Source organism: Callorhinus ursinus, unplaced genomic scaffold (genome assembly GCF_003265705.2).
Source record: "Callorhinus ursinus isolate GAN/ISIS: 27379988/994484 unplaced genomic scaffold, GSC_fseal_2.0 scaffold4, whole genome shotgun sequence".
In the NCBI taxonomy this organism is placed as follows: domain Eukaryota; kingdom Metazoa; phylum Chordata; class Mammalia; order Carnivora; family Otariidae; genus Callorhinus; species Callorhinus ursinus.
Window position 1 is genome coordinate 71,443,148 of NW_027397066.1, and position 12,892 is coordinate 71,456,039.

Below are 12,892 nucleotides of genomic sequence, written 5' to 3' on the forward strand. Positions count from 1 at the left end.
AAGGAAGATGGCAACAAAGTGTGCAATAACAGGTCTACCTAAGGAGACTACAAGTACTTCCGTGTCATTGCAGAGCCTGGATGTGTGTGCGGGGACTGGGGCGGGGTGGGGGAGGGGAGGGGAAGAAGCTAGGAAAAGAGACCGCCCCAAAAATCAAGCCTATGACGAGTCGGTTCACTCAGAAGCTGCAGCTTTCATCAGAGGGCAAGAAAGAGCCAGTGAAGGACTGGAAGTAGGGAAGTGCTTCGTTGCAACAGCCTTGTGGTCTGAGGAACAACGGCAACAGGATCAGTAACTCCCAGGAGACATGTAGACTCGGACTCCATCTCAGAGCCGTGGAAACAGAATCTGATGTTAACAAGACCCCAGTGATTAGTGTGCACAGTGGAGTGTGAGAAATTCTAGGTTAGAGCCCTCCGGTGCAAGGAAAGATGCTTGTGTGCCAACTAGTGCAAAACAGGATAAAACACAACATAGTCCAGTATTCCACATCAATCCACCATTCTCTAATGAACACTGTTAACACACTTACAGATCAACAAAGTATCATGCATTCCCTAACAAAACCTGAACCCTAGACCCATTACTTGGCATCTTCATTTAAATGTGCAATTGCCATCTCAAACTTAAGATGTCTAAAATCTTCCCATTTCTTCTTATCCTAGCACAGAGACTTGCTTATGAGGCAAGAGCATCTGAAGAAGCAAGGTAATGACAAGGAGGGGATGTCATATGAAGATGATGTGTGTGGTAGCTTTTAAAAAAAAATTGGGGTGGTGGGGCGCCCGGGTGGCTCAGTGGGTTAAGCATCTGTCTTCGGCTCAGGTTGTGATCCCGGGGTCCTGGGATCAAGCCCCGCATCGGGCTCCCTGCTCGGCGGGAAGCCTGCTTCTACCTCTCCCACTCCCCCTGCTTGTGTTCCCTCTCTCGCTGTGCCTCTCTCTGTCAAATAAAATCTTAGAAAAGAAAAAAACTTGGGGTGGTAGGGAGCAGTCCCAGAAGTGGTGGGCAAAGAAAATGGCCAGAGTACTAGGAGATTAGTTATATTTAACAATTAAGTTACTTGGCTTAGCAAGTAAGTAAATGTATTGAAATAATGACAGCTAAGTTTTTGCCTGTCTAAAAAATCATTTACAAACATGGAAAGGGCAAAGACTAAAAAGAGCATTCAGGCGTTAGACTGCACTGGAAATATTATGCACTCGTGGGTTTTTTAATATACACATGCTAACAGAGCGATAGTTACAGATGTATGTTTGCATGTATCGTTCTATTCAAACTATATATATATATACATATATATAATAAATTAATATTCCATATATCTTCCATATAAAAATATAGAAATAGGGGCACCTGCCTGGCTCGGTCTGTGGAGCATGCGACTCTTGATCTCAGGGTTGTGAGTTCAAGCCCCACGGTGGGTGTAGAGATTACTTAAAATCTTTAATAAAAAAATATAGAAATATATTTCTGTGTTACATATGCACATACAGGTACACAAGTATTTCCTCGTATGTCTGCTAAGTTGGTCTGGAAGCAACAAAACTGCAGTAGCAGCGAGCACACTAATCAGATCTTGGTTTCTAAATTCTGACTACATCAGAAGGTACCGGGACTCCCTAGAGAAATATCTGACGTGGGAAAAGGACAAGATGAGCCTGGAACATCTTGTTGACCATAAGTAAAGAACTGCTTAAAGTATGATTAGGGGACATGTCAAAAGGACACAAAAGTCAGACTGACTGAAGGGGCTTCTGATGGCCAAATCAGGGTTAATTTAATCATAAAAATAAGTAAGAATAACATTATATAATCCATTGATCCATTGACTAAAATAAGAATATGAGAAAACATAAATGAATAGAGGAGGAGGAAAAGTTCTTTACAGTAGAATGCCAACTAATATATGTAGAAAGAATGATGTAAATAGAAAATCACTTGGCAACCATTGCACCAGTAACTGATGGAGGCAGAAACTGCTAGTATATGATAAAACTGGTGGGTGGAAATTTGATGAGGAACGGGGTATGGACATTATATCCAATTATCTCAAATACTAACCAATTACAAAGGGAATAAGAGTTACTTCACAGCAGGTAAACCCAGCAGACACCAACATGACCAGGTGATGGTCATGAACATCACCCATGGTGGGAGAAGTCAAAATCAGGCAGCTCCTGATTTATGCAGAAGAACACAGCATTACTTCTGTGGTACCCCCGCCAAGATTTCATGGCCTGAGTCTGGTCATAAGGAAACACTGGATGCATCCAAGTTGAGGGCCACTCTACGAAATGTACTCTTGAAGACAAGACAAGGATGTGAGACCCAGGAAAGACTGAAAAACTGTTCAGGATTAGAAAAGATTTAAACAAGCGTTTCTGGAAAACATCCTGAGTCAAAAAGGAGAAAGAGACACTTCTGGGACAACTGGTGAAGTCCAACTGGAGTCTCTGGGTTGGATAGTGGTGATGGCAGCAATGTAGATTTCCCGACTGGGAGGTGTAGAAGGTGGTAATGATGTAGGAGGAGCATCCTTGTTTCTTGTAGTTACACTCCAGAGTATTTAGGGGTGAAGGTACATGATGTCAGGAAAAGACTATGTGGGGTGGAGGGTTGGAGGAACAGCAAATGCAGATAAATGGTAACAGTTGCGGAGTCTAGGTAAGAGGACATAAGATTTCTTTGTACTAGTCTTGTAACTCTTCTGTAAGGTTAAAATTTTTTAAAATTTTCTTTAGATGTCCAAAATCTACCTTCTGAAATTTCTCCTATAAACATATTCCTCCCACTGGAAGAATAAAAGTAAATGCAACTCTTTTCTCCATTCTTCCATTTCTCAGGCCCTAAATTTTAGAAAGTTGGGTCTCTCAATAACCACACACCGTGTCCAGTTCATGAACTAGTCTAATCCTATTGGTTCTATGTTCAAAACAGATCCAGAATCCACGACTTCTCACCACCTCACCACTACCATCCTACTCAAAGCCAGCATCATTATCTCAACTGAACTAATACAAACAGTCTTCTGACTGGTTTCCTTGTACTCACCTTGCCCAGTTATACAGTCTTTTCTCTACACGGCTGACACTCCTCTGTTCTAAGACTCTCTAAAAGTCCCCATGTCACCTAGAGACCATAAAAGCCATAGTTCTTGCAGTGGCCTACAAAGCCTGTATAATCTGCCACCCACTCATTCAATCTCATGTCCTATTCCAGTTGCTATGGACTGAACTGTGTCCCCCCCAAATTCATGTTGAAGTCCTAACCCCTAGTACTTCAGAATATAGCTGTATTTGGGGATAGGGTCTTTAAAGAGGTAATTATGGTTAAATAAGGTCGTATGAGTGGGCCTTAATCTAATAAGGACCAGTGTCCTTAGAAGAAGACGAGATGAGGACCCAGATGCACCAAGGGAAAATGAAATAAAGACACAGACTGAAGACAGCTCCCTGCAGGCCAAGGAGAGAGACCGCAGAAGAAATAATCCTGCTGACGCTCTTATCTTAGACTTCTAGCCTCCCAAGAATGTGAAAAACTGAACTTCTATTGTTAAAGTCACCCAGTCTGTGGTACGACGTTATGGCAGCCCCAGCAAACTAATCAGTAAGCAATCTCCATTCCCCTTAGTTCACTGGGGTCCAGTCCTTCTGGCCTTTTTGATGTTTCCAAACACATCAGGCATGCTCTGCCTTAGGACCCACTGCCTCTTGCCTCCAGCTAGGACTCTCGTCCCCCAGAGATCCAGGTCTCACTCACTTGCTCCCAGCTCACATGTCACATCATTGAGGTCTTCCCTGACCATCCTGCTATATAACAGAGCACCCCTACCCTCACCACAGCCATCTTTTGCTACACCCTTACCCTGCCTCACTTTTCTTGAAACACTTATATTTGTCAGTTGACTATTTCCCTCCAACAAAGAAGGAAGAAATTTTTGTATATTGTGCTTACTCTCGAATTCCCTGCACTGAGAATAATCCTGGTATACAGCAGGTGACCAGATACTGGATGAATGAAAGAGTAATGTTCCCATTGCATTTACCTCTTCAGGAGCAAAAGAACAGCATTTGCCGTGCTTGAGTCTAAGCCAGTTGTGGGCTCATCCAGGAACAAGATGGCTGGATCGGTAATAAGCTCCATTCCAATACTAGTCCTTTTTCTTTCTCCTCCAGACACACCACGTATAAATTGAGTTCCAACCTAAAACACAAATATCACTATTAACAATTACAACCACAGCTACTACCATTTGTTGAGGTCCTACAATGTGCCAGCCCCTTACAGGGCACTTTATCTCATTATCCTCATTTATTCCAAATACGGGAACACGGGAGAAGAGGTGGTTTTCTCTTTAGTAAGATGAGCAAACTGAGGCTCAAGTCAGGTAAGTGGCTAAGCCTGATATGAATACCATGCTTAACGGTACTTCATGTTCCCTATCCAGTGAAATATTCAGTTTTAAGATAGTTAAGTTAGAACCCTAAAACATATGGCCCTGGTATTGTGAAATCACAAAGCAAAAGAGAGATTAAGGTGGAAGAGGAAAAGGGGAAAGCATCTATAATTTATTAGTCTTCTTAGACCCCCTCTCCCCACTCCTCCAAAAGTCCTCAGTGGGCTTGGCAAATGGGAAAGTTCACTTTCTATCAACACCACATAAGTACCTCTTCAATCACCATAAGGCTTCCCAAATTGACCCTGCCTGTATCCCAACTCACTACAGAATTCCTGACTCATTCAGACAAATCCAGAAGGCAGAATATTCTACAGGGCAACTGGCCCAGTCTCTTCAGCGAGTCAACGTCACTGTGTGTGGAGGGCAGGGGAGTGGGGGAAGCAGGAAGGTTTTGGGAGAAGCAGGAGGTAGGAAATAATTCCTATATTAAGAGTCTTCAAAGAGATAATAATCAAGTGCTACTCATGCCCTTGACTGGATCTTGTAACAATTGAGCTATAGCAGACATTTTGGAGACAACTGGGAAAATGTGAATGAATATGGCTTAACATAGCTGATAGTAAGATACCGTTGATTCTGTTGGTTAATCATGGTACTGTGGTAATGTAGGCAAATGTCTTTTTTCTTAAGACGCATAATCAGTATTCAGGAGTAAAATATGATATTTACAACTTTCTTTAAAATATTTCAGAAAAAAAAAAGCTGAAGCAAGTATGGGATAAGATGTTAACAACTGGGAAATCTAGGTGAATATTATTAGTAATCAAACCATTATATTAATTACACCACAACCGTGATTACGATAGTAATTAGACTATTCTCTCTACATTTCTGTTATATTTAAAATTTCATAAAAAGTAAAAATTTTTAAATGTATTTTCAATTAATTAGATAAATAAAGTCCAAGAAGTCAACAACTACCTTCAGCTCATATTCCCTGGAATTACATGCAAGGAAGTTAGGGCAATGACTGCCTGTTGGTAAAGAACTTGTACCTAAAGGCAAAGATTGGAAAGAACCTTACTAAAAAGACAAAATCAAATAAACAGAGCCAAGGCAAAGGAAACCCAAACTCATAAACTCCTAAAACAAAAATAAGTGGTAAATGGTGGCTTCTCAGAGTCATGCTTTCAAATGAAATACAAGCAAAATACATTCTACAATTTTCTAGAATGTCAGACAGTATGACATGAAGCAGCAGCCAGCAGAATAGCCCCATTCTTCATTATCTCTAAGTAAGGGATATATATATCCAGGGGAAACTACTGCCATCACAGGCTCAGTCGGTAGAGGATGCGACTCTTGATCTCAGGGTTGTAAGTTCAAGCCCCAGCTTGGGTGTAGAGATTACTGAAAAATAAAATCTAAAAACAAAGCTGAACTATAGCCACCATAATCTAAAAAAAGCTCATCTTCACCCAAAGCTTCAAATGTCTTCCCAGCAAATCTTTCATCCTTAGTCATCAACTATAAAATTCCCTTGTTTATCTCATCTCTTCCTCCTGACTCTGCCCAACCACAAAAGGAGTTATTTTTGTCTCTCTTGCCCACAGCTGTTATCTCTAAAACCCAAGAGCCCAACACATAACACACCAGTCTGTAAATAAGTACTGGCAGAAGAAAAGAAGATAGGAAGGGAGGGAGGGAGAAATAAGAGACCAAAGTGCCAAAAGAAAGGCTACAGAAAAACAACTCAGATGCTACACAAGTTAGAAATAGGGGCACCTGGTGGGCTCAGTTGATTAAACGTCTGTCTTCGGCTCAGGTCATGATCCCAGGGTTCTGGGATGGAGTCCCACGGCGGGCTCCCTGCCCAGGAGCCTGCTTCTCCCTCTCCTCCCTGCTGTGCTCTCTCTTACTATCTGTCTGTCTCTCTCAAACAAATAAAATCTTAAAAAAGAAAGAAAGAAAGAGAGAGAGAGAGAGAAAGAAAGAAAGAAAGAAAGAAAGAAAGAAAGAAAGAAAGAAAGAAACCCTACTTTGACTAAATATTATTTTGAAAGCCAAATTATAGCAAAGTGAAACACAGAGCCAGAACCCTTGGATTTTTGTCATTTAAAAATTCTAGAAATATACCTCAAAAGCAAGGGAACAAAGTCTCCTGGAGGAAGAGGAAGGAGAGCTAAAAGGGGAAAGAAAACAGGAAGAAGGAAAGTTAGTGGGAAGACAGTGGCTGAGACATGACAAACAGTGTGGGAGAACATCAAGAGCTGTAGTCACATGGGAAGGGCCTCATGTTCTTCTATATACTAGACCAGCCTGCCAAACACTTCATTTCCAGGATTCAGATATTTTTAGATTTTTTTTTTCCTCGTTAATTTCCATCTTCATATTATGTAACAAGTCCTGTTTCTCATCATTACAGAGAGCAGCCACTATTGACCACACATATTATAGAAAACTTCTGAAGAAGAGTTAGAGTATCCGCACAGGTGAGATCCTATTTGCTGGCTATGATCCTGTCTGGTTTTTCCACATTACCTTGGAATCTGCCACTTTATCCAGACCTAACTGCTGAATGACCTTGTTAATTTGCTCATTTTTTTCATGACTTGTCATAGTTGTCGGAAGCCGGAGAGCTGCTGAGAACTGTAAATTTTCTCTCACTGTCAGAGTTCCCATCACGACATCATCCTTAAAGCAAAATGGCATTTTTAACAAGACATATTAGATCTTTTTTAATACCATCACCCTTAAGTACGTGTAACTTAATCCGCAAGAATAACATATCCAACATAAAGTCCTAGCTAATGATGAACTTGCAGTTAGACAAATGACAGCAACTCCAAACACCGACAGCTGAAAAAGCCGGATGGCCTAATCTTCATTCCCTATCTGTACATCCAAACCGACACAAGTAATTATGATTACTCCTAGCAGACATGTCCAGACCGCTTTATACAGGATTTAGCCAAACAGCTTTCTAAGCTAGGGGAAGGGCCAAAGGGGAAAATAGTGTCTTGTGGAAATGATAACTAGAATGGATATCATTGCCCGTATAGCAGTTATATTCCAGATTCTCCTGCCTCTTCATTTAACACCATTCTGAATCTTAACAGGAGATTATGAGAGGCTGGTGTGAAGAAAACTGGTTCCACAAATATGTCATTTGGTCAGCTGGAAGTACACTGAACTATCAGCCAAGGCACTCGCTCATATAGAAATAGAAGAAAGCTAAAATACAAATCCACAAATACTTACTTGTACCACATAACCTGAATTACATTTGAAATTGGCAGGTCGAGGTGCTCCATTTATCAAAACATCTCCAGATAATCCATTCGGATCTTTCCTTGCAGCTAAGATATCTAACAACCTGTGAGAGGACATATACATTGTTGTTTTTCTCCAACTCTCAGCTACTCTAAATCCAAATTCTGCTTAAGTTAGAATATTAACCGATCAAGAAATTCCATGGATCACCTAAAATTATGTATATTTTTTTCAGGTACTTCCTCAAGTTTAATTTTTATTTAAATTCTAGTTAATTAACTTACATGATAAAATTGGTTTCAGGAGTAGAATTTAGTGATTCATCATAAAATTACGTACATTTTTGAATTCTCACCTTCCCTTTTTTAGTATATACTACAATATAACTCAGAAACATGGAACAAGTCCCCGCTAGCTGATCCAGCACAGACTTCCCAAACAGCCTTCCAGGTCGTGTGACCTTGGGGGTCTCAAGTCAGACGATGTGCTCCTTTGTCTAAGACACAAGTCTTCACTTAGCCCTTTGGCTCCATCTCCCCACTTTGAATTTTTTTCTCTCTCCTTCCCCTCCCCATTAGCTCAAATCATAGCCGACAGCTCTATGCCAATCATGTCCTGTTATCGTGTCCTGTTAGTAAGCTGCCCAAGTAAGATCTCCCAGTCCTTGGGACCACCACAAGCTAGCATCATGCATGTTATCCACAGCGCCTAGAACCACACTAGACATGCAGCGAATGGTCGACACACACCTACTCACATAAAAGTCATCTGGAAAAGCACATTAAAACTGCAAAGAAAAAGCTGACTTATGCTATTATACTCACGAAGATTTGCCGCCACCTGTGGGTCCCAGAATGGCATTGAGGCCAGGTCTCATGATGCCACTGTAAACACAGAACATATCAATTTATAGGCCCGCTTCAAAACCGGTTCTATAAATTTACGGTCTGCTTCTAATACACTCAATGAAAGTGAATAAACTATAAACAGAAAACAAGCACAAACCAATGCTTAAATGAAAAAGACACTGAAATGTCAATTAACATCAGTCCAGCAAACAAAGGATCTTAATCACTAGTCAAGACCTGTAAGAAAAATGGCTTGGGTCCCTCTAAACTCCTTTTACTTCTTCTCTAAACCATTTATATTTTTTGAAATTTCAAGTTTCCTTAAAGTAACAGATTCTGGTTAAACATCTGTTACACTCACCCTCTTAACCCAGTGTGAAGAACGTAACAAGTCTTAACTAATGTTTGATGACATTAACTGATTTACTTCAAATCACCTCGGTTGCTACCTAGTCAGGTTCTACACAATTAATAAATCAATGGATTTCTAGAATTACCAGTAGTGTCCTCACCACTTAAAACTAGTCAGATTAAGAAACAATATATGTGAAGTAGAAATTCAATGGCTAAGAATAAAGCACCTCAGGGGTAAAAAACGAAACACCAATTCTTAACCCTCACAAAATTTTTACTGAATTAGAAAAGTAAAACATGGGAGCGCCTGGGTGGCTCAGTTGGTTAAGCATCTGCCTTCGGCTCGGATCTTGATCCCGAGGTCCTGGGATCGAGCCCCGCGTCAGGCTCCCTGCTCAGCGGGAAGCCTGCTTCTCCCTCTCCCACTCCCCCCTGCTTGTGTTCCCTTTCTGGCTGCCTCTCTTTCTGTCAAATAAATACATAAAATATTTTCTAAAAAAAGAAAGTAAAACATGCACCCTCAGGATATATCATTTTCTTCCCTATAAAGTATCAGGTAAGTGGACTGGAAAATTCTCAGCATAGAAGTGGTAGATATCACTTTCTATAAGGAACAACCTTTAAGGATATATAGACATGGAGTACACAAAGCATGTCCCAAACAAACTAAGTAGATGTTTAAGGGTAGTGAATATTCAAGAGAGCAAAAAGTTGGAAAAAATTAAGGCAGGGTTTACTGTGCTGAGACTGAAGAAGAAGGCAAGTAGTTTGAATTTTATCCTGAAGGCAACCAGTAGACTGATAAGGAGAATGGACTGGAGAAAGGAGAATTAAAAGTAGGCCCTTTCCAGGGGCACCCAGGTGGTAGAGTCAGTTAAATGTCCGACTCTTGTTTTTGGCTCAGGGCCTAATCTCAGGGTATTGGGATTGAGCCCAGTGTTGGGCTCCGGGCTCCATGCGGAGTCTGCTTAAGACTCTTTCTCCCTCTGGCTCTGCCCCTCCCTCCCCTCTAAAATAGACAAATAAAATCTCTTAAAAATATATTTAAAAAGAAAGAAAGAAAAAGAAAACAGTAGGGCCTCTCCAGTTAAACAGGTGTGATAAAATAAAGACCTTGAAAAAGCCCTTTCAAAACCTTGGTGTCTATGCCCAATCTGTATTGGAACTGATAAATCAAAATTTATTCCACAGAAAAAACAGTATTTGTTCCAAAGCTGAAATCTACCTCATTCCCAGGTAATGATTTTCACATAGGCCAATCTATGGCTATATAACCGTGAGTGATAAACTTCACGAAGCAATTGTACCACAGTGCCTCAACCAAGGAGGACCTCAGCATTTACTGACTATTGTGCTTAAATTGTCACAACTATAAAATGGCTGGTGGATGCTAGGGTGAAAGGTAGCTTTCACTCTGCTCATGAACTGAGGTGTCTCTCACTGAAACACTGGACAAATACAATGAGTTTGATAAACCAGGAACAAGCTGTAGAACAGAAAGAAAGATCTCTTATTCTTTCAGTGATGTCTTCCCCTGCCCCCAAATGTAAAAAGACAAACTGGTTGAGTGAACTCTCAAGATGCATTTATCTGTAACTCTTGATGCATCTTCTTCATAAATAGATACCCAGTAACTTCTCCTTAAATAACCAGAAATAAGCTTGTTATTCACTAAGATGTCATTGTCAGAAAACTTTTCCAGGTTTTTAAAATACCTTCTCAAATAAGAACCAACCAATCCTAAATGATTAACCCAAAACTGAATGTGAACACTCTAGGACAATCTTTCAGGTCCCCGAGTTGGGCTTACTTTGGCATTAAACCCTAACATTACAGAAAACAACCATAACATACAATCACAAATGCAAGAAAGAGTTCCAGTTGGGAGCAGTGGCTAATTCTCCTTCCATTCATTCAACACAATTATCCAGTGACTACTACGGATGACAAGACCCTCTTCTAGGACATGGGACAGAGCTGAGAATAAAACAAATTCCTAGGCCACGTGGAGTTTGCACTCTAGTCCAGGGATCAGAAAGTAAGAGCTAGTCACCTGTTCTCTGTTTTCATAAAGTGTTACTGGAACAGAGCCACACTCTTTCATTTACATCCACAGCTGCCTTCACGCTACAGTGACAGAACTGAGTAGTTGCAGCACAGATGTATGGCCCATAAAGCTGAAAATATTTACTAGCAGGCCCTTTACAGAAAGGCTGTTGACCCCTGTTCTGGTTTATGGCCTACAATTCCCTTGTTTCCTCACCCCGCTCTCCACGCTACTATCATCCCTCAAAACTCAGTTCCCACCCTTATTTACTGCCTTACAGCCTTTGCGTGCAGGAAAGTGTCCCTCACTGTACTGTAAAACCCTGTCAACAAGACGGTGTCATCTCGGGCCCCTGGGGGACTCCGTCGGTTACACATCTGCCTTCAGCTCAGGTCATGGTCCCAGGGTCCTGGGACCAAGCCCTGCATCGGGCTCCCTGCTCTGCGGGAAGCCTGCTTCTCCCTCTCCCACTCCCCCCTGCTTGTGTTCCCTGCTCTCGCTATCTCTCTGTCAAATAAATAAATAAAATCTTAAAAAACAAAAACAATAATGGTGTCATCTCGTGTTACTACCCACCCCACCATAGCATGCAGCCAGTGGTATACAATGGGTAGATCACTAAATGCTGAACACATCAAGTGAAACCTAGCTGAAGGAATCATGTCACATCGATTACATTTTAGTGCATAATGGTTAATCCTCTGGTCTCATTTTATGAAGAAGTCCATGCCACTCCCACTGCTTGGAGCACCATCCCTGCCTACCCTGCTCTACACACACACACACACACACACACACACACACACACACACACACACACTATAACACACTCTTCACTTTCTCTCTCATGTCCCCGGCCCTCCAATTTAAGTTTAGGGGCTTCCACAGGGCCTTCCCATCCCTCCATCACGGTAGCATAACACAGTGATATGCTTTACTTGTCTGAACCCATCATTAGACTAGAAGGTTTCTGAGAACAGAGGATATATCTATGTCACTAGCATCTTGCACAATGTCAAGCACCTAGCAGATGTCTAAAATTTGTTGAATAAGTGAGTCTCTGCATTTTTATAAATAACAATTACTTACAGTAAAAAAAAAAGACAAGTTTGCAAAAAAAAAATGTCAAGAAGTAGGAAAAACTCGATAGCTGTAACAGAACACAGGCTGTGAAGGGACATGGGAGGAAGCGAGGTGACAGCTGAAGGGTGGGCTATTTACTTGTATTAAAGAAAGAGAAAAGTGAGCAAATCAGTAAGTGTATCAAGGATAATGAGAGCCAGGGTTTTCACTTTTTGAGATGTTTTACAAACAGAAATGTGGAAAGAATGCTGGGGTATTAGATTACAACTGGAGGTATTAATGAGAAGTCCTAGGTTTTAATCTATATACACAGGTAGATATAGCAAGTTTTAGACACACGTATAGGCACATGTGTGTATACATATATACAGGTATGTGCTCCCTGGGTCTACCCACTGAGAAGGCATAGCACATAGGACAACCCAACAGCAACAAATATCCCAAACACCCAGATCGTGGTTTGTAAATACCATCCTCCACAAAAAGGAACAACAGCTGATTCCAGGTCTGAAGCAGCGTAAGTATTCAGGGAGTCTGAAACTTCTTGCTGTGTCAAAAAATACTCAAATGAGAGGACAGGTCAAAAGAATGAGTTAAAAAAAGCAAAGGTCTCCCACTAACCGAATCAGAAACAATGGGAGTATCAACAATAATGATAATGGGGCGCCTGAGTGGTTCAGTCGTTAAGCGGCTGCCTTCGGCTGTGGTCATGATCCCAGGGTCCTGGGATCCAGCCCCGCATCGCATCGGGCTCCCTGCTCAGCAGGAAGCTTGCTTCTCCCTCCCCCACTCCCCCTGCTTGTGTTCCTGCTCTCGCTATCTCTCTCTCTGTCAAATAAAATAAATAAAATCTTTAAAAATAAATAAATAAATAAAAAATAAAAA

At 41.2% G+C, this 12,892-nt stretch overlaps 1 protein-coding gene across 6 annotated transcripts in view; it reads right to left on the minus strand.

Moving 5' to 3' along the window:
• Positions 1–12,892, minus strand: part of ABCG2 (ATP binding cassette subfamily G member 2 (JR blood group)) — a 138,028-nt gene that overhangs the window by 28,203 nt on the left and 96,933 nt on the right. For all 6 annotated transcript variants that reach the window (XR_012377973.1, XM_025873410.2, XM_025873411.2 and 3 more), the window contains 4 exons: positions 8,500–8,559; positions 7,664–7,778; positions 6,944–7,096; positions 4,049–4,206 (listed from right to left, as the gene is read on the minus strand). Coding sequence is in view for 5 of the 6 variants with exons in the window: in XM_025873410.2 (XP_025729195.1) it covers positions 4,049–4,206; positions 6,944–7,096; positions 7,664–7,778; positions 8,500–8,559 (486 nt within the window). In the remaining variant the exon portion in view is untranslated. The remainder of the gene's footprint in view (positions 1–4,048; positions 4,207–6,943; positions 7,097–7,663; positions 7,779–8,499; positions 8,560–12,892) is intronic.